Source organism: Colossoma macropomum, unplaced genomic scaffold (genome assembly GCF_904425465.1).
Source record: "Colossoma macropomum unplaced genomic scaffold, Colossoma_macropomum, whole genome shotgun sequence".
Classification (NCBI taxonomy): domain Eukaryota; kingdom Metazoa; phylum Chordata; class Actinopteri; order Characiformes; family Serrasalmidae; genus Colossoma; species Colossoma macropomum.
Window position 1 is genome coordinate 3169712 of NW_023494799.1, and position 22183 is coordinate 3191894.

Below are 22183 nucleotides of genomic sequence, written 5' to 3' on the forward strand. Positions count from 1 at the left end.
ATTTATCAGTCTACTCAGGCTTTAGCAGAGCTCAGTAACACAGAGATTAATCACTGCTCACATTGATTTATCAGACTACTCAGGCTTTAGCAGAGCTCAGTAACACTGAGATTAATCACTGCTCACATTGATTTATCAGACTACTCAGGCTTTAGCAGAGCTCAGTAACACAGAGATTAATAACTGATCATCCTGCAAGCCTGAGAGCATAATATAAATCTGTTTAGATATCTAAGTACGATTTAAAGAAGAAAACGTATTTGATATTTTTCACTGTCCATTTCCCGTTCCTGAAAAATGAAAGTGGGTCGCTTCTGTTCAGAGGAAACCCAAAACAAAGAACCTCATTGTACAGTAAAAGTCAATTCGTCATGCATTATGCATATGACAGTACAGGCCTTGAGCTTGTGCAGTTTGTGGGTGTGAATGTCCCAGTGCTCACATAACTTTGAACCAGTCTAATGAAGAGGAGAGGGGAGGGAAAGGGTTAAGGGAAGGTTTACTCTATGTTTGGAATAATTTCAGTCCTCTTTGGACCCCACCCTCTCCGTATGTGCTTAAGTTTGCAAAGGGCTTTGGTTTCATTTTCGTTTCTTGCCACAGGCATTAAGTTTCGTCTCTCTTCCTGCATGACTGCTGTGAGTAAAATGCACTTTTTCAACTTTTTCATATTGTTGCTCTCTTTAATGTAAGACCATTCTCAACCTTTCTGTTGCTATTTAATACTAATGTGTTACTTTTCACTTGCCATGCAGTTTAGATGCATCAGTAATAGCTTTAATTGGCAAATGCATCAAGTACTGACTTGTCTACAGTGTTCACTTTTAATGCATGGCGTTAGTTGGGGTTGTGAAGTAATATGCCACCTTGCAGACGTCCTTTCATATCTGAATGTTTGCTGATTACCTTTCTTTGATTCAGAGCCGTCAGCAAAAAAGTGATGTCTTTTTCATTCGGAATATCCACGTCCAGAACTAACAACACTCTTTCCACAAGTGAAATAAAACTGGGTGCTGAAGGTACTGTTACTGTCTGCATGCACCAACAAAAAAGTTAAAGGGAAAATTTCTGCATAATTCAGTTGATGACATGTAAACAGAGTCATTCAGAGTGGTTTGGTGTGAAATTTTTATACAGTGGTGGTGATAGGAACCAGGGGTCACCATGACATTAACACAAATATAGACATGTTATACTTTAGTATATAGATATACTTTTATTTTATTTTTTCCCCCTTGTACTTTAACTTATGTCAAGATTTATTTCTATTTTCTATTTTTCTGCATAGTTTATGGAAGTTTATGTGAAATTATGTCTTACTACTGAAACACTGCAAAAGTTGTATCTATCTATCTATCTATCTATCTATCTGTCTGTCTGTCTGTCTGTCTGTCTGTCTATCTATCTGTCTGTGTGTCTGTCTGTCTATCTATCTATCTATCTATCTATCTGTCTGTCTGTCTGTCTGTCTGTCTATCTATCTGTCTGTCTGTCTGTCAGTCTATCTGTCTGTCTGTCTGTCTGTCTATCTATCTCTCTGTCTGTCTGTCTGTCTGTTTGTCTGTCTATCTATCTACCTGTCTTTCTGTCTGTCTATCTACCTGTCTTTCTGTCTGTCTGTCTGTCTGTCTGCCTGTCTGTCTTTCTATCTATCTATCTATCTGTCTGTCTGTCTGTCTGTCTGTCTGTCTGTTTGACTGTCTATCTATCTATCTGTCTGTCTGTCTGTCTGTCTGTCTGTTTGTCTGTCTATCTATCTACCTGTCTTTCTGTCTGTCTGTCTGTCTATCTACCTGTCTTTCTGTCTGTCTGTCTGTCTGTCTGTCTGTCTATCTATCTACCTGTCTGTCTGTCTATCTATCTATCCAAAATCACCAGCGAACCTGCACAAATGTGAAAAAAGTATTATTTTGCCTTACAGTGCCATGCACATCCTTCTTAAAAATACATTTTAGGCAAAAACCTTCTCAATACAAAATACTTTCAAAATACAAAGTCTCAGTAATCAGGCAACATATTTGTAAGTATTTTGTGTAATAACTTTATGCTAGGAAGCCTTAGGAGGCATTAACAGCTTTGGATGTCTGGTTCCTATCAAATGAACATTTCTGGCTAGGTAAATTTCTCTAGAATGAAACGGTTCACACCACACCACTCTGAATGGCCTTATTTACCATGAAAACATGCAGAAAACTCATAAAATTCTGTGTATTTCCCCTTTAATGAGCTGTAGTTACTCACTCATCCACATTGTTCGCATTGTTGCATGGCTTAAAATCTTGTTTGTGCTATTAAATATTAAGTTCTTTCCATTTTTGTGTGTTTGATGTCACATATCTGTTGTGAAGATGCTGCTGTGAAGGACAACAAAGAGGTCACGGTCCCCAAAGTACCTGCTTTCCTAGTAAACCAGTCGCCGTTTAAAAACTGCACCTTCAAAAATGAAAAGAAAGAGGATGCTGTGCTGCCGCTTGGAATCACCAACTTAGGGAGTAAGTGAGAACCGCTTACTTACCTACTTCTCCACAGTGCAATTTCAGCTTCATTTGATTTCATTACTCTCATTAAAGATTAATGAGAATAATTAAGTATCTCCCCTGATAACCCCATTAAAATGTTTGTGTGGTTTTATGTAGCAACAACAGCCATAATTCTTTTTTATTCTTCCGTTTTCTAACCTTTCTTTATCCCTTAGAATCAAACAGGCTGTTTTTGGTTTCTGTACCTTTAAGACTGATATATGTAAATGAGCTCTGTCCTGACTGGCTGCCCTTATTGTGCCTTATTCAAAAAGTAATATTGGCTGAAACGCTCCGTATGACTTCAGCATGATTGGACAGGCTGAATAGGCGGATATCTGTAAATGTGATTTTCTTCATGACATCACAGAAACAATGTATTCAAAACAGGCTGTTTCAGAAGCTTAGTTTCTATATGTGGACTGTATGGACTGGAGAGTGAACGGTATGTTTTGAAACGTTGGTAATGTTTACAAACATCAAACACCTTTACTGAAAAAAGTGAGGAAAATTCGATAGTTTTCAATATGGGCCCTTTAAGTGCACACATTATTAAGTCGGCTTGAAAAAGGCAGCTTGCATTTCTTTATTTTGTTACTCTATGCTTTTTTTTTACCGTTTTCACAGGTTGCAATTTTTGAGCTAGAACCACAAAACTTCAGGATCAGGATTGTAGAACCCATACAGGAATAGTGCATTTATGCTTTTGAGACATAGCAATGGCCTAGAAACACATTAGCGACCACCTGGGATACCATAGCAACAGCCTAGAAACACCTTAGCAACCATCTGGGACTCCATAGCAATAGCCCTGCAACATATTAGCAACCACCTGGGATAACATAGCAAAATCGTATCAACCACCAGGATACCATAGCGAAGGCCTAGCAACACCTTAGCAACCACATGAATTTCATAGCAATGGCTTTGTCAAGACAACTTAAACTTTCCCCTTCTAGTTCTTTAATGCAATTATTATTTGCTGTTTCAATATATTTCTTAAGTCACCTTGTACATTTTTGTAGGTACTTGGCCTCCTCCTCTGCCGTCCCCTTGGAGAAATGTGACCTGGACTAAGGAGTGAGTATCCCTCCAACTTTGATGCAAATGTACGTTATTCCGTTATATCCAACTTTTCCATACACCAGATTATCCAAAAAATTGCTTCCAAGATCAAGGGCATTAATATATAGTTGGTGCTCCCACTGTTGCTGTAGAAGCCTCTACTCTTTGTGGAAGACTTCCACCAGGTGGAATGTTCCTTTTGGGATCTGATTCCAATTTAGCATTAGTGAGGTCAGGTACTGATGTTGGACAATTAGTTCTGAATCATAAATACCACTTCAATTAATTCCAAAGATGTTCAGTGGAGCTTCATCACTCCAACTCTTTCTATAGGTGTGCAGTGGAGCTTCATCACTCCAACTCATCCCAAAGCTGTTCAGTAGAGCTTCATCACTCCAACTCATCCCAAAGCTATTCAGTGGAGCTTCACCACTCCAACTCTTTCTATAGGTGTTCAGTGGAGCTTCATCACTCCAACTCATCCCAAAGCTATTCAGTGGAGCTTCACCACTCCAACTCTTTCTATAGATGTTCAGTGGAGCTTCATCACTCCAACTCGTTCTATAGGTGTTCAGTGGAGCTTCATCACTCCAACTCATCCTAAAGATGTTCAGTGGAGCTTCATCACTCCAACTCATTCTATAGGTGTTCAGTGGAGCTTCATTACTCCAACTCATTCTATAGGTGTTCAGTGGAGCTTCATCACTCCAACTCATTCCATACGTGTTAGTTCCATCTCTCCAGAGAACATGCTGTCAATAGCATTTGGAATTGCTGGTGATAGGGTGCTCTACAGTAGTAAAGCTCTAGTGAATTCATTTGAGTTGAGTTGGAGTCCCTTTCTATTGCCACTGCTTTTCAATGGAGATTACGTGGCTGGATGTGTGCAATCTAATGCTTAAACAGAGGAATCCACTATTTAGAAGTGGGTGTCTGGATAATTTTGGACTTTTGGACACTGACCATTGTGAATTCTATCTTTAGGGCCAGGGAGACACTGATGGAGATGGTGAAGTCTTACAAACCAGCCAGCGACTACGTCTCTGAGGCCAGGGTTCTGCTGCTGGGTCCAGTTGGTGCTGGCAAGTCCAGTTTCATCAGTTCGGTACAGTCAGTCTTTTCTGGACGGGTCCTAAACCGAGCCATGGTGGGATCTTCCTCTTCCACAAGCTTCACAAAAAAGGTAAAGACTCTCTTGAAGCTCCACATTGCTGGTATACAGTTAGAAACTGTAGCTCATCTGTTGATGTACAGTTTGTGTTAGCTCTAGTCCTTCGTCAGTGGTCAGTTTCTGACCACAGATCTATTCTTGGGTGGATATTTTTGGGTGGCGTTCCACTTTCATCATGTGTAAAAACTCCAGTAGCACTGCTGTGTCAGATACACTCCTACCAGCGCCACTCACACTACCATGTCAGTGTAACTGTTGTGCTGAGAATGGACCACCACCCAAATAATATCTGGACAGCAGCGGGATCCTGTGGTCAGAAACTGACCAATGATGAATGGAGTAGAGGGGCTGAAAACTGTACAATAACAGATGTACCACAGTCTGTAACTGAACACCTACATACTGATGAATGAGGAAGGTGTTTCTAATAAAGTGGCCAGTGAGTGGAATTAGAAGGTAGGTGTTTCTAATAAAGTGGCCAGTGAGTGGAAGTAGAAGGTAGGTGTTTCTAATAAAGTGGCCAGTGATTGGAATTACAAGATAGGTGTTTCCAATAAAGCGGCCAGTGAGTGGAAGTACAAGGTAGGTGTTTCTAATAAAGTGGCCAGTGAGTGGAATTAGAAGGTAGGTGCTTCTAACATAGTGGCCAGTGAGCGGAAGTACAAGGTAGGTGTTTCTAATAAAGTGACCAATGAGAGGAAGTACAATGTAGGTATTTCTATTAAAGTGGCCAGCAAGTGGCAGTACAAGGTAGGTGTTTCTAATAAAATGGCCAGTGAGTGGAATTAGAAGGTGGGTGCTTCTAATATAGCGGCCAGTGAGCGGAAGAACAAGGTGGGTGTTTCTAATAAAGTGGCCAGTGAGAAGTAGTAGAATGTAGGTGTTTCTAATAAAGTGGCCAGTGAATGACAGTGCAAAGGTAAGGGGTTCTAGGCTTCTTATAAAGTATATGGTGTATTAATAAAGTAACACAGATAGATATTGTGGACAGTGAAGCGCTGGCACATGCAGAAAACCCCTTATAGATGGATTACTAGTGAATAAATGTCACTATGTGAAGAATCAGAGCAGAGTCCTTTGTTTAATTCCCTCCAGCTCCAGTCCTTCAGCATCAGAGCGGGTCGTGAGAAAGCGGATGGCTCCACAGCTCTGGTCTTGTGTGACGTGATGGGTATCGGAGAGGGAGAGACGGCTGGACTGACTCTTCATGATGCACTCTGTGTCATTCAAGGACATGTGCCAGAGGGACATCAGGTACATTCTGGCAGCTGTAAGAACTCACCAGTTATAGAATTGAATTCAGAACCATTAGCCAACTGTGTTTGCACACAGAGGAATTAGGCCTCCGCATTTAACCCATCCATGTAGTGAAACACCAACTTTCATGCACACTAGTGAACACACACACTAGGGGGCAGTGAGCACACTTGCCTGGAGCGGTGGGCAGCCCTATCCACGGCACCCAGGGAGCAGTTTGGGGTTAGGTGCCTTGCTCAAGGGCATTTGTCATGTACTGTCGGCTCAGGGGATCGAACCAGCGACCTTCTGGTCACAAGGCTGGTTCCCTAGAGAGATGGTAAACAACAACAACAACCAGTTTATAGTAACTGCATACACAGTATAGTAACAAGTAGCTGATTGGATGGTAGCCTAGTGTGCCATTATAAAGGAATCGTTCAGCAAAAATCAGATTTACACAACTTACTCCAGAAGTAGCTGATCAGCTAAGAAATGTTTGGTGTCCAAACTTTGCTTCTTTGGAGTTGTTGATGTGTTTTTGAACCGAGCATGTCTCACTGTGAAATGACTAAAACTGAGTAAACTTTTGATTTATGATAAAACTTACAACTTTCTGCAGAATCTGAGATTTCGTCACGTATTTACAAAAAAGATTTGGGTGACTACTGACTTCCAGCGTTAAACTAAAAGAGCAAAATTTGGACCCCCAAATATGTCTTGGCTGATCGACTGTCTGCGGTAAACGCAAAATTGTGCAAATTCGATTTTTCTGTTAAAGGCCCACATTCTATTCTAATATTTTTACGCCTGATCCACTGAAGATATTTGTGTGGATTTATACACAAAAAAGATAATAATTCATTTTTAGAACTAAACAGGCTGCTTTTAGTGACTGCACCTTTAAGACTGATATATGTAAATGAGCGCTGTTCTGATTGGCTGCCCTGCATTGTGTCTCATTCAAACAGCAGTCTGGGCTGAAACTTTCATTATGGCTTAATCATAAATGGGCTAATCTGCTGTAGAATGAATAGATGTATGTGTGTAAATGAGTTGGCTTTTTTGACAGTCACTTTAAAATGATCTGTTCTTGCAGCTTAGTTTCCACATAAGGACTGTATGGACTAAGGAGTGAACAGTACATTCAGCAATGCTTACATGCTTATAATGCTTATATGCTTATATCAGACTTTTTTATTGCAAAAAAAGGAGAAAATTTTCCATTATATTGGCCCCTTAATTTGTTTTTGCCTCGTGTTCTTTCTTAAATTGTTTATTTTGGCCAATGTTGAATTAAAAAAATGTGAGTACTCATAGTTTTATGGCTTTTAAAATGTGGCATGCATCTTTTATCGAAGCTGTTACTCTTAGTAAGCAGTGAAGCTTTTCCCCTCACAGTTCAGCCCAGAGCAACCTGTGAAATCTGAGACTTCAGGCTACATAAAGAAACCCGGCCTCAAAGACAAGGTTCACTGTGTGGTGTTTGTGGTCGATGCCTCAAAAATCAACACCTACTCCAAAGGACTGAGCTCCACCTTCCAGAAGCTTAGAGAACACATCAGCAACCTGGGTGAGTCTTCAGATGATTGATGAAGATTAGAAATACAGACGTATGTAAAGGTTTCTGCTCCCCCGGTCAAAAGACCTGTTAAGCTGATTTGATGTGAAAATATGTATAAACACACACACACACACACATATATATATATATATATATATATATATATATATATATATATATATATATATATATATATATATATATATAGTACTGTAAATCAATCAGAAGAAATTTTATGGCATTTTTCTTATCATGCAACATTTAGTTATTGCATCTAAACGGTGAATGGACATAAATTATGTGCAATTTTGGAAAAAATTGGTGGAATTCCCCCTTAAAGGTCTTCTCATTGCAGGTGTGCACCAAGTGGCTTTGCTGACTCATGTGGACGAGATTTGCAAGGAGACTTCTCAGGACATCACCCACGTGTACCGGAACCCCACTGTTCAGCAGCTGGTAAGGAAACAGTTCTGCTATATTTATATGTATTTGGAATGGAAGCTTGTACCCCACCATTTAGCATCAGGCAAACAATGCTTAAGTCATCATACACTTGCATCAAATCATATTAAGTAATGTTCAAGTGCCCATATCATGGAAAAATTTGATTTTCCTCACTTTTTGGAATAAAAGAGTCTGATGTAGTATTGTTGAATCTTGGTATATCCATAGTCCATTTATGAAAAAAGCTGCAAAAACATGTGATGTCACAAAATCCAACACATATATGTGTGTGTGTGTATATATATATATATATATATATATATATATATATATATATATATATATATATATATATATATATATATATAAAGAGAGGTTGGAAAATGATCATGCAATAAAGAATTACATACAAATGCCATAAGCACACTTAATGGGAAAGATAAGCATGAAAATGTGGAAAACTGGCCATTTAAACAGACTTACTTACTTAGCTTTATTAGCCTCCAGTGCAAAACTAAAGAAGCAAGCTTCAGACACTAAACACGTCTCGGCTGATCAGCTGCATTACTGATAGGGTAAAATTGTTTACATTTGTTTGAACTACCACTTTAATGACCTTTTATGTTGACCTGTCCAGATGGCAAAGGCTGGAGCGCTGCTGGGAATGGCCACATCTTACATCGTCCCAGTGAAAAACTACTCATCACAGCTTGAGCTGGAAGAGAACACAGATATTTTACTGCTCACTGCTGTCGACCACATTCTGCAGTACGTAAATCTGTACCTCCAGGATACGGCTGCTGAATATAAAGGGCCATTCGATATGTGAGATCTCAAGATCTAAAAATTGTAACAGATTTTCAAATCAGTCAAACCATACAGAGTTTTTATCACATAATGTAATCGGATTAAATTCAAACTTTTAGATTTTGGTCACAAAGAACTGATTTTTAATTTAACAATATACATTCCAAATTTGAGTGTGAATAAAAGTGTGAAAGTTTGATGTAACAAAAAAAATTAAAACGGTTACTGGTTAGATATTCATACATAATATCCAACTATAGATCAGGGGTATAGCTGTGGCCTGTGGACGTAGCTACAGCATAACTTTTTTACAAATAAAGAAGTGTCGAGTTTTTAAAAATATTTTCTAACATTACTGTACATTGTTTACTACAACGCTTCAATAATACAAAAGAAAAATGAGAATTTATTACGTTTATGTAGTATAAAAATAAGCTGTCTGATTGGGTGAGGGGCTGGGGTTTCTGGCAGGCCAAGTCAAAAGCAGGCCACACTTTGGGAAGCCTTGTTTTAAAGGGTGGGCTTCTGACCACCTTGAATGCTAAATAGCCTATGGTTGTTGTGGTGTTTTGCCAGTGGGTGTAGTAGCCAGTTAGATGTGAGGTAAGCAACTGTGTGTTGTTTACATTTTAGAAGAACACATTTGCCAAAATTAAACATTTAACCATCTGTACATCTGTTGTCATCATGCCTACTTGTCTCCTACAGAGCTGTGGCCGTGGTCTCTAGAGTGTGATTTTCTGGTTTGAAGAGTAGGAAAACCCCCGTTCGATGATGTATACTGAAGGTGGGAGGAACAAGTGTTTTGGGGTGAATAATTGAGGTTAGACTGTTATCCATAAGCTGATTAATGGCAAAGGAAGCAGTAGGGCTAACAGTACTGCCAGATATCCTAATTCAGGGGATGACTACCCGAATGTTACGAAGAGCCATTTTGTCCTTTCAACAAAAATCAAACCACCTTGGGAGCCTCAACATTTAATGCCCATTTTACCATCTTGACTGTTAATATGTCTCAGTATGTGCTGATGTCCTAGTGTAGGTTAAAAAATATAATATAAACAAAAACGCAGACTTACTTTGCTCCACTTTAAGCTGTAGCTCAGCTATAGCTGCTTTTCTCACATCTCCGGCAGGAAACTTTTCCAAAAGTAGAACAGTTCCCTGTAAAATGTCTCTCAACGTTCGACATTTTACGAGGCTGAAGTCGCTTCTCATTCGCCAGCTTCTTGTTTGAATTTTCCTGTTCCACCTTAAATCTCAGCCTGAGGCGCCAGAATGTAACTGCGGCACCATTTAAGGTGGAACGGGAAAATTCAAATGAGAAACTGATTTCAGCTTTGGGACTTTTTAGTGTTTGTTAGTTTCTCATTGTGGATTAAATGTATCAGGAAACCAGCTGAGTGCTTATAAATGCAAATGAGTCAATTCGTCTCCAAATTATAATTGTTTGTCTTAAATCTTTCTCTTCGCCGTTTCGTCAGCTGAGTTAACTCCAGAGTTTAAGACCATTTGTTGTTAAAACTGTGTTGAACGATCAGCAGAGATTTATTTTACTGCAGAGGAGGATTATTTTGTTTCAACAGCCGCGTGTTGCCGAGCCCTGTCCTAATACCACATCTGTTTCCATTAGCATCTTTATCAGTGGCCGTTAGCACTTTATCACCACAGGGGGATTCCCAGTGGTTGTATGATGTATTTGAATAGTGCATGCTGGGTATTGTAGTGAGAGAACATTGAAGGACAATGGACATAAACACAAAAGTGATACTAAGGGATGGAATGCTGCACAACAGAATACTATAATAACATCACAAAAACATATAAAATACTAGTTTTTGGTGGGAATGTCCCTTTTAAAATGCTTTTCGCCTCAAATTATGGTTATGGATTATCATTTTCTATAATAAGATGGGTGTTCGTCATCCTCTCTATAGCAAAATATCTGGGAAATAATGCTTGCTAGCTGCCCCACCCCTCAGCCTGCCCCCAAACGAAATGCAATTCGGTCTTAAAAAAGATGGTTCTTCAAGGGTTCTTTAGTAACAAAAACCATGAGTTCTACATAGAACCATTCATGCTTAAATGGTTCTTTGTATGGTAAAATGGCTCTTCAGATTGATGGAGAATGTGTTGTATGTGGTTCTATATAGAACATTTTTGAAAGTGGTTCTAGGTAGAACCAAAAAGGGCTCTGCTGTTGTTACAAGCATGACATTGTAATTATAGTAGAACCCTTTTGGTGCTATATAAAACCATTTTCAAAAGGATGCAACACGTTCTCTATCAATCTTAAGAACCATTTCACCATGCAACCATTTAAGCATGCAAATGGTTCTACGTAGAACTAAAGAATCATTGAAGAACCATATTTTGTAAGGGTTTAGTGATGCTTTCATTATGATGCTTCATGTAGCTGTTGGACATTAGTGGGTTAAGCAAAACTGATGAATCTTGGCACAGCCTGTTTTCAGATAAAACGCAGTCCTGGTTAAACATTGCTGGAGGAAAACATGTGATGCGTTGGCCGGGAATCGAACCCGGGTCAACTGCTTGGAAGGCAGCTATGCTAACCACTATACCACCAACGCCTGATAGCGAAAGTGGTATCATCAACATTTCACCACGGAATATGTCGAAATGACGGCCATTTCGCGCAGTCTCATCTTTCTGTTGCTATTTGTTGGTCATTATGTCAATCCTTCAAATAAATAATTTACAGTAAGACAGAAATACTATTTTTAAATCAGTGTTTCTCCGTAACGGACTACAAACGTCTGTCACGCTGATGATGTCACTATCGCACATTCCACGAAGCGGCGCCCGCACTGAACCAAGGGTTTTGTAGTCCAATTGCATTTCAGTCTTCATAGTTATATTGCTCAGCAAAATGTTTGCTGTGATGTTGTGGTTGTAGTTGCTGTATTTGTGTGGTCGCAAAATAAGTTGTTTCTCAAACGTTCCAGCTTTGAGCGTTGCCAAAAACCCCTCTACAGCTAAACGACTGCCGATTCAAAATGGTATGGACGCATCCAGCAGATGGCGTAGTTCTGCACTTTCACTCCCCATAGAGGACGGCGAGTTAGTGCGCAATGTTAAATCTGTACACTGGAAGGCGCTGTTTTACCTATGTGGTTTAGGGTAATGTTGGCTGTTCAGTTCTGTAATGCTAAATATTTTTCCTTATTTTGTTTTTCTTCATTTTCTTTTTGTTTTTCTTATCATTAATTATAATCCCTGTTCTCATAATTCCTCTATTTTTCCTCCATTAAACTCCGTACTGTGTCTGTCTTGATGTGACTGCCATATGAGATGTCATATGAGATCCTATTTAGTCAATAAAAACAGTTCTGCTTGTGATTTTCATTGTTATACTTGATCAGTTGATCGGTGTTTCAATGTTAAGTTGTTGCTTCTAAGGTTAAGGAGACACATTACAAAAACATCCCCCCAGTTCTTAATTTTAGTTTGAGACTGGTCCTTGTGTTTTTATCTTCTGGTGTGGAAACAACTGAAGAAGCACATGGTAGAGAGGTAAATGTAGGCCATTGTAAGGCAATTGTTTTTCTTCACATTTAGCACTATTTTATCATTACCAACTTTACACATAACGCTCTGAAGACATGTAGGATAGGGTCACTTGTGGTTTTGGATAGTAAATAAAATGGCTATAGTTGTGTTGTAGCAGAGGGGAGCATCGGATGTAGGTCCAACAACATTTACAACAGCAGGGTGATGAAGCGCGCCGGCAAAATTACAGCTGATGCCTCATATCCTGGACATCACCTCTTCCAGCCGCTTTCCTCTGCTAGAAGATTCACGGCCTTCAAAACCAGCACAGCCAGACATGCCAGCAGCTTATTCCCCAGAGCTGTGGCTCATTAACCACAGTGTACACCTCACACTTTAAACCCAAACTAAACCAAACAAACCTCCTTATTGTATTACAATGACTCCTCTGTAACATAATGCTGTACAATGCTAAACTTTTACAAACGTTCACATCACTGTTGTATTCTATATATAATAGTTATTATATTATGTCTGCTCAGACCTGCATATGTATAGATATTCATATCTGCTTTTGTACAGTGTGTATATTCACACTTCTCTTCAGCTCATTTCACACAGTCCCTTTCTTATTCTTTGTTCTATTTGTTGTATTTTATTGTTTTTTCTCTTAGTTAAATACTCATTAACAGTCTGTGGGCTTGTCTGGTCTGTCACATGTCATACATGTGTGACTCACCAAAACAAACTGCCTCGTATGTGTAACAAACTTGGCTAAATAAAGTGGTTCCTAGTCCAGACACAGAGACCTCAAAACACTACCACTGTAAAGCGGTCCAAAAACGTTTCTCTACAACGCACCATTTCACCTCAATCCACTCTGAACGACTTTGTTTACATCTGAACCGAACTAGGCAGCAAATTTTGACAAACCGGTGGAGTTCCCCTTTCGGTCGAGTCCATGCATAAATTAAGCCACCCGAATCGTATGATGTCTACGTCAGTGCGTCGTGACGTCAGCGCGCACTGGCTGTGTTTGATTTTGTCCTGTGTGAAGATGGCGGAGTGCGGAGTGAATGGAAGAGGCGAAGAGTGAAACTGTGGACAAATCTGCCTCCCGCGGCACTTTTACGGCGTTTTTCGTCTTCATGAGTTCCCGCTGAAGCCCGCCGAGACTCTCTCCACCTTAGAAAAAGGAGGATAAAAACACTAGGATGGGAATATGACACAGAGCAAGAAGAAGAAGCGGGTGAATCGCAGTCTGCTGCTGGCCAAAAAAATCATCATCAAGGACGGAGGAGCGGTGAGCGGACGCACCACAGCCCAAAAACCACCTCATCTGTCGTTTTTAGGCCGCGATATTTGCTTCGATTTCTTGTAAAGTGGCCGGAGAAGCTGGCAGGAGCAACAGCTTCTGTTTCCGCCAGCGGCAACGAGGCTGAAAGTTGTCTTGTTTTTCCGAATTTTCCGGTCCACCTTAAATGGGGCGGCAGTGCCATTCCGTCAACGGTAGCTTACAGTATGGAGTTAATGTGTGTTAAGGTGGAACGGAAAATTCGAAAAAAGGTGCCAACTTCAACCTCGTTAAAACGCAGCCAGGCATATTTGGACTTGATTAGGCTCTGAAGGTAGCACGGAGCTGAATGCGCCATTTAAGGTGGAACGGGAAAATTCGAACAACGAGCTGGCGAATAAGAAGCAAAGTTCAGCCTCGTTGCGTTTTGTCAGTGTTTCTGGGTCTGGAAGGCTTAGATATGATTAGATATTAGATCATTTGAGAGTGTGTAGGCCGCCTGTTGACATCATCTACACTCGTATAGGTTTTCCCCGGTTCTAGAAAGGTTTAGGGCCCTGAATTTTCCATAAATTAGCCGATTTTGTCTCTCCTTATAAAAACACATACCACATGCTTGTTTTCTTCTGGTCATCACAACCTGCTGCATGAACGTAACCCATTAACTATATTCGACGAGCAATGGCGAAGTCTTTACACTAGATGGCGCCAGTTTCACCGGCGTTAATTTAAGTAGGTTGGACTGAAGCTTTATTTGTAAATAAAAAAATGTTTAATATAACATCAGATAAATGTTAACATATAATGGCACAGCGGTTCAGCAGTTAAACTATTTGAATATTTGAAATATTTCAGAGACACTTTACAGAGTTTTTTCCCGAACCCAAGCAAAACCTTAAGGGTTCTGGAGAAATGAAAGTGAAAACCCTTCCTGTGTTTATCAGTTTCTGAGTGAAAACACATGGCGTTGAATTTGACGGGACACACTTGAAAAAAAGAGAGTTCTTCAAATGTTCTTTAGTAAAGACAGTGATTATTTAGAACCAAGAACTCTATATAGAACCATTTCATGCGTAAATGGTTCTTTGTGTGGTGAAACTGTTCTTCAGATTGATGGAGAGTGTGTTGTATATGGTTCTGTATCACAAGCCTGACATCATAACAACAACAAAGCGTTTTTTCGGTGCTAAAAAGAACCATTTTCAAAAACATGTGACACATTCTCCATCAATCTGAAGAACCATCTCACGATGGGAAGAACGATTCAAGCATGCAAATGATTCTACATAGAACTCATGGTTCTAAATAGGACCATTGCTTTTACTGAAGGTTCTTTATAGCACCAAACAGGGTTCAGCTTGACATCATAACAGCAGCAAAACCTTTTTCGGTGCTATAAAGAACCGTTTTCAAAAACATACGACACATTCTCCATCAATCTAAAGAACACTTTCACCATGGGACCAAGGTGCAAGCATGCAAATGGTTCTGTATAGAACTCATGGTTCTGTATCTGTATCAGGATTCCTGACTCCTGTGTCCACAATTGGTTAAATATTGACATTTTATCACGTAAATATTCACAGAAACGTCTTAAAGGGCTTTACTGCACAGCGGCCACATACGTTTGTGGGTTATAAGCCCCAGATCTCTCAGAAGACAGAAGGTGCTAGATTAGTTATCTAGCACTGCTAACCGTTTACCACCAAAAAACGTCATCTGTCAACGTTTCATCTGTGTTGCTTATAGCCGTGGTCTTGTCGTTTCCTGTGTAGTGAAGTGTTTCAGAGCTGTTTTTGTCTTTCTGCAGCCTCAGGGTTTCGGCTCCCCCACCGTTTACCATGCTGTCATAGTCATATTTCTGGAGTTCTTTGCTTGGGGCCTGCTGACCGCACCTACGCTGGTGGTAAGTTGGGTTTTCTTGCTTATTCTCTTTGTGGCTTTGTCTGCCGGGAATACAGAACGTGTGGGTTCTGACCATTTATATGGTGTTTAACTTACAGAAGAGCCACTTTCTCTTTTAACTGAATGAACAGGCCACTTGTCTCCGAGCACATCGCTGCTGTCAGAAGCAAACCTTGTATCTCCATTTTTGTCGTTTTTCAGTTTTTAACAGAATTTGAAAATGCATGTGGCTCTTTATATCGCATGTCAATTTTATGATGAATGGACCGAACAAAACGGCCCAAAATGACTTGCAAAAAATTCTGGTTCCATTGACTTCCATTAAAAGTAAAGTAGGTTTTTTCCTTCTCCTGTAAAGTTACCATGTTGGAGATACGAGGTTTTGTTCCGACAGCAGCGATTATGGTGTCTGATCCATCCAAAAAATGGATGTGGTTTAAATGTAAAGGGTGTAGTGATGCACATTTTCCTGGTTCGATATGATGTTCGTTGTTTTGTGTGTTGAGAGCCGGGCGAATATTTCACGATACTTAATGATTTTTTTTACAATATCTGATGTTATGATATGTATTTTTTCTGACGTCTGATAAGTTAGAACAGACAAAGTAGCGCCAAATTATGAATACAGTAATTTATATTCAACATTTCTCATGCTGAGCTGCACTAAATCCCTAATTAATCTAATTAAGGACTAATTAATCTCTCTTTTTAATCAGACATGCAGTCGGGAAGTGATTTTAAGTTAAGGTGAAGGGTTTTGAGGTACTGCCGACGTCCACAGTGTACTCAGAAAAGCATGTTGTGACTTACTGTGATGTAATTTATCACAATGGCCATAAATATTATGATACTGTCCTGCTCTACACGCTTAACGACGGTTCTTCAGGGGTTCCTTAGTAAAGGAAATGGGTCTATATGGAACCATGAAGACTCAAAGAACCCTTTGCATGATTGACAGGTTTTTGCATCATGAAAGAATCTTCAGACTGAAGGAAAAGGTGCATGAATGGTTCTCTATAGCACCCAAAAGGGTTCTTTTATTGTAACAACTTGACGTCATAACAATAGGAGAACCCTTTTCGAAAAGGTTCTGTGTAGAACCATCTACAGCACGTTCTCCATCAGTCTAAAGAACTCTTTAATCTAGCAGAGGGTTCTTTGAGTGTTCATTAAAGGGTTCTTTAGACTGATTAAAGGGTTCTTTAGACTGATGGAGAATGTGCGGTAGATGGTTCTCTATAGCACCCAAAAGGGTTCTTTTATTGTAACAACTTGACATCATAACAATAGAAGAACCCTTTTCGAAAAGGTTCTGTATAGAACCATCTACAGCACGTTCTCCATCAGTCTAAAGAACTCTTTAATCTAGCAGAGGGTTCTTTGAGTGTTCATTAAAGGGTTCTTTAGACTGATTAAAGGGTTCTTTAGACTGATGGAGAATGTGCGGTAGATGGTTCTCTATAGCACCCAAAAGGGTTCTTTTATTGTAACAAGCTTGACATCATAACAATAGAAGAACCCTTTTCGAAAAGGTTCTGTGTAGAACCATCCACAGCACGTTCTCCATCAGTCTAAAGAACACTTTCATGCTGCAGAGAACCCTTTAATCATGCGGGGAGTTCTTTGAGTGTTCATGGTGCTATATAGAACCACTTTCTTTACTGAAGAACCCTTGAAGCACCATCTTTTCTAAGCTCTCATTTTATGCTGCACAGAGTGTTTTGGATTAGAAACCCCTGAATTTCGGTTCGATGCACGCGTGTCCTTAGACAGATCAGAGAACGGAGAACTGAACTACCTCAGAACCTTATATAGTCTTTCAGGTTCCCAAAATTGAAATGTGAACATAAAGGGCAGTAAATAGGTACTAAATGAACACCTGGCACTGAGCTTTAACTGTAACCACGTCGCCATTTCACTGAGTGCGTTTACAGGCACTTAATAATCAGAAAATCTGATTGTGTCAGTAACTGGTTCAGTGTTTTTACATGCACTGTGGTCATCAGATAATGGGGAAATTCCGGGTCTGCATGAGTCAGAGTCAGAATCTCCGAGTCAGACAGTAATCAGATTTCACAGAAGAAGACGTGACATAAACGTAATGTAAAACTCAAACTTACCGCAGCCTTTTTATTTTTTTATTATTATTATTTTTTTATAAACTTCGTTTCCCTAAACATAAACATGCATCATCGAGAAGATGAAGAATATTGAAATCCTTCATTTCGTCAAGCGTGTATTTGGCGGTGCTGCTCGCTTATTTCCAGTACCGCCGTCTGTTTTTGCACATGCTCAGACTGGGAAATCTGAGAGAAATCAGAGTAAGAGTTCACATGCACTGAGAAATCTGATTACTGAGCTAAAATCCAGTCTCTTTATCAGATTTCCAGACCTTACTCCGATCTAAGAAATCAGAGTGTGCTGTTTACATGACCTTTTTAAATAATCCGATAACTGCAGAAAATCTGATTGTGTCGGTAACTGGTTCAGTGTGTTTACATGCACTTGGGTAATCAGATAATGGGAAACTCCAGGTCTACATGAGTCAGACAGTAATCGGAATTCTGCTTTGCAACCAGCCAATAGACTCACAGAAGAAGACGCAACGTAAACGTGACGTAAAACTCAAACTTTTTTTTTTTTATTCGCTGCGCCACTTTACCTGAAAATATGAAGAAACACCATCAAGAAGATGAAGAATATTGAAATTCTTCATTACGTCAAGCATGTATTTGGTTTCAGTGTAACTCTAAGTGTTTTGCTGTGTCTCGCGGCGACGCTGCTCGCTTATTTCCGGTCCCGCCGTCTGTTTTCGCACATGCTCAGACTGAGAAATCCGAAAGAAATCAGAGTAAGAGTTACATGCACTGAAAAATCTGATTACTGAGCTAAAATCCAGCCTCTTCATCGGATTTCTTAATCAGATTTCTAGACCTTACTCTGATCTAAGAAATCAGTGTGCTGTTTACATGACCATTTGAATAATCAGATAACTACAGTAATCTGATTATGATCGGATTATTGACTGCATGTAAACACACTCGTTGTTTTTTTGTTTTATGAGAGGCCATCACAAGAGACCAACGAGTGTTGGTGATAATTTTATATACTGTTTTTAACGTTAATTTTTTCATCAGTCATCATCAATCCTAAAAATAAACACACAGAAAGCATAATTAGTGCTGCTAAATTGGATTTAGAGCAGCACAGTGTATGAAATGCAGAATAAAAAATATAATATTTATAGTTTTTGAGTGTAATTTTTAAATTTGTCACTAATGGGCTTTCTAATATAAAATAAATTAAATTTGGTGATGAATATTGTGTATCATGATACGTTTTTGCCGAATCGCCCAGCCCTAATAGTTACAGCCTTAACAAAAAAGCAGACTAAGCAGATCTAAAGACGGTCCTGTCCCGTTTTTATATACAAGGTTACTCCTCATTTCTCCCTTTCACCAAATAAAACGTTCACTCAACACATCTTCACTCCGACCTGCTTGTGTGTGAGATCCTTTGTCCTTGATTAATCAGGAACCCAAACAAGGCCTGAGCCAGTGGCCCACTTCGTTGAGGAGTAAAACCAATTAGTCCTGTTAGTTTGCATGCCTGAGCTGAGACGAGGGGAAAGTCAGGTGATCTGTATCTGTAGGGCTCGTATAGAAATGTGATGTTGGTATGAACGTTGTGGCCCGTAGTGATTTTAAGGGGGTTTAGTTTTATGTGTATTTTAGATTTTCTCTTAGTTAAAAAGAGCTGTGACTGAGATCATTGATGGTTCTCAGCTGTGAGTTACGAGATACGACTGTTGGTTCTTAATCGTTTTTCTTAGTCAAACAGCAGAAACTCAGTCGCAAATTCTATAAATATTGTATCTCTGCGAACAGACCAACCCAGAAATACTTGCAGTTCCAGTTTCTGTTGTTTGCCTCTCATTTGTCTTGTTTTTATCAGATCTTTTCATAGAGAAAGTTTTATTTTTAACCACGATGGTGTTCAGATCCCCAGTGCAGTATTACTGTGATTAAGGTACGAAGAGAGTTTATTGGGCTCCCAAGTGGCAAATCATCTAAGGGGCTGTGTTTAAAATAGCATACTGTATACTGTATACTGCATACTGTGTACTGCATACTGTATACTGTATACTGCGCCTGTATAATCTGTATAGTCAAGTCAGTCATATTACACCTGTAAATACTGTATACTACATTCTGCACCTGTATGTACTGTATACTGCACCTGTGTGTGTGTGTGTGTGTGTGTGTGTGTGTGTGTGCTGTATACTGCGTACTGCGCCCGCATAAACTGTATACTGCACGTTTGTGTGTGTGTGTGTTTGTGTATATACTGTATACTGCACACCGCACCTGTTTGTACTGTATACTGCACCTGTGTGTGTGTGTGTGTGTGTGTGTGTGTATATGTATACTGTATACTGTATACTGCACCTGTATGTACAGTATACTGCGTACTGCACCTGTATGTACAGTATACTGCACTTGTGTGTGTGTGTATACTGTATACTGCATCTACATATACTATATACTCCACCTGTGTGTGTGTGTGTGTGTGTGTGTGTGTGTGTGTGTGTGCTGTATACTGCATACTGCTCCTGCATATACTGTATACTGCCCCAGTGTGTTTTTGTGTGTGTATATACTGTATATTGCATACTGCACCAGTGTGTGTATATACTGTATGTTGTATACTCCACCTGTATATATTGTGTACTGTGTAAAGCAGACTCCACACGAGAGCCTGAAAAGCCAATGCTTGGAGGAAGTGGCTGCTTTATCCACGTTATCTGTGTAGTAAATTCACTTTATTAAACAGATGAAGTAAACAAACCCATCGAGACCAGCGTAGAAAGTTGAATGCAGGATCAGGTCGAATGATTTCCTTTCATTTAAGTGTTCTAAGGGCTGTTAAATTGTTCGAAGCAAACCAAATGGTCACGTCAGTGGTTACGTCCTCCTGAAATGACGTGGTGTGCAGTACGTCGTCCGGGTGTCTTTGGGGAAATTCATTTTTGACACATACCTCATATTAGTTACTATTTTGGGCACAATCAGTACACGAGCAGTATGTAGGAGCTATTTCACACACCAGCAGGGTCTACCCCAGTGGTCACCAACCCTCCTCCTGGAGATCTGCTTTCTTGCATAGTTCAGTCCCAACCTGCATCTGACATGCTGCTCCACCTTTACCTACACTAGTGCGTCTCAGGGACTTCTGAAGACGTCAGTTATCTGGAGCAGGTGTGGCAGATTATGGTTGGAGCTAGACTCTGTAGGAAGGTAGATCTCCAGGACCAGGGTTTGTGAGCTTGAATGCTTGTATGCACTATATGGACAAAAGTATTGGGACACCTAAACATTACTCATACAGCAGCTTTAATGAATCCCATTCTAAATCCATGGGCATTAATATGGAGTTGGTCCCCCTTTGCAGCTGTAACAGCTTCCGCTCTTCTGGGAAGCTTCTACAAGATGTTGGAGAGAGTCTGTGGGAATTTCTGCCCATTCATCCAGAAGAGCATTTGTGAGGTCAGACACTGATGTTGGACGAGAGGGTCTGGCTCGCAATCTCCGTTCTAGTTCATGCCAAAGGTGTGTGATGGGGTTGAGGTCAGGGCTCTGTGAGGGCCAGTCAAGTTCCTCCACACCAAACTCACCCAGCCAGACTTTTATGGAGCTGCTTTGTGCCCTGGGGCTCAGTCATGCTGGAACAGGAAAGGCTCTTCCCCAAACTGTTCCCACAAAGGTGGAAGCATGGAATTGTCCAGAATGTCTTGGTGCTGAAGCATTAAGATTTCCCTTCACTGGAACTAAGGGTTCTAGACCAACCCCTGAAAAACAGCCCCATATCATCATCCCTCCTCCACCAAACTGTACAGCTGGCACAGTACAGTCAGGCAGGTAACGTTCTCCTGGCATTCGCCAAACCCAGACTCGTCCATCAGACTGACAGATAGAGAAGCTGATTCATCGCTACACAGAACACGTTTCCACTGCTCCAGAGTCCAGTGGCGGCGCTTTACTCCACTCCATCCGAAGCTTGGCATTGTGCTGGGTGATGTAAGGCTTGCATACAGCTGCTCAGCCATGGAATCCCTACCATGAAGCTCCTGGCATACAGTTTCTATGCTGATGTTGATGCCAGAGGAGGTCTGAACTGAGCAGTTATTGATCAGCAGAGCGTTGGTGACTTTTATGCTCTATGCTCCTCAGAACTCAGCGACCCGCTCTGTAACTTTATGTGGTCTGACACTTCATTGATGAGTCACTGTGGTTCCTAAACGCTTCCACTTTTCAACAATACCACTCACAGTTTACTGTGGAATATTTAGGAAGAAAGAGCTGAGTTGTTGCAATGGTGGCATCATATTACAGCACCACACTCAAATCCAGTGACTCTTTAGCCCCATTCTTTCACTAATGTGTGTAAAGGCAGACTGCATGGCTAAGGGCTTGATTTCATACACCTGTGGCAATGAGACTGAACGAAACACCTGAATTCAGTGGGACACACCTGTTAATCAATACTTTTGTCCATATAGTGAACACCGATCAGGCACTAACATTATGACCACCTACTTGTTTCTACGCTCATTGTCCATTTTATCAGCTCCACTTACTATATAGGTGCACTTTGTAGTTCTACAGTTA

General features: G+C 40.2%; 2 protein-coding genes and 1 non-coding gene across 4 annotated transcripts in view; 2 read left to right on the plus strand and 1 right to left on the minus strand.

The window, feature by feature from the left end:
• Nucleotides 1-439: 439 nt before the first annotated feature.
• On the plus strand, nucleotides 440-9479 carry LOC118819443 (interferon-induced protein 44-like). 2 transcript variants are annotated; one of them, XM_036587240.1, is made up of 9 exons: nucleotides 440-638; nucleotides 922-1019; nucleotides 2349-2492; nucleotides 3545-3599; nucleotides 4569-4767; nucleotides 5827-6009; nucleotides 7393-7564; nucleotides 7911-8011; nucleotides 8637-9479. In XM_036587240.1, the coding sequence occupies exons 2-9, from the start codon at nucleotides 941-943 to the stop codon at nucleotides 8826-8828; spliced, it is 1125 nt and encodes a 374-aa protein (XP_036443133.1). In that variant the 5' UTR covers nucleotides 440-638; nucleotides 922-940; the 3' UTR covers nucleotides 8829-9479. The 2 variants fall into 2 exon arrangements, with proteins under 2 accessions (XP_036443133.1, XP_036443134.1); XM_036587241.1 differs by having other exon boundaries at nucleotides 445-638; nucleotides 5851-6009.
• Nucleotides 9480-11325: 1846 nt separating this feature from the next.
• Nucleotides 11326-11397, minus strand: trnag-ucc. Its single transcript has one exon. It is a non-coding gene; the product is annotated as a tRNA-Gly (tRNA).
• Nucleotides 11398-13315: 1918 nt separating this feature from the next.
• mfsd14a1 (major facilitator superfamily domain containing 14A 1) overlaps nucleotides 13316-22183 on the plus strand; it is a 29916-nt gene continuing 21048 nt past the window's right edge. The window contains exons 1-2 of the mRNA XM_036586531.1: nucleotides 13316-13619; nucleotides 15421-15516. Of these exons, the coding sequence (XP_036442424.1) occupies nucleotides 13539-13619; nucleotides 15421-15516 (177 nt within the window). The 5' untranslated portion in view covers nucleotides 13316-13538. The remainder of the gene's footprint in view (nucleotides 13620-15420; nucleotides 15517-22183) is intronic.

Bases quoted from the DNA above. Each gene is read 5' to 3' on its own strand.
- LOC118819443 (XM_036587240.1), top strand. From the start codon at position 941: ATGTCTTTTTCATTCGGAATATCCACGTCCAGAACTAACAACACTCTT. The intron at 6,010-7,392 runs GTACATTCTGGC...TTCCCCTCACAG, and splicing joins ATGTGCCAGAGGGACATCAG to TTCAGCCCAGAGCAACCTGT. The intron at 8,012-8,636 runs GTAAGGAAACAG...TGACCTGTCCAG, and splicing joins ACCCCACTGTTCAGCAGCTG to ATGGCAAAGGCTGGAGCGCT.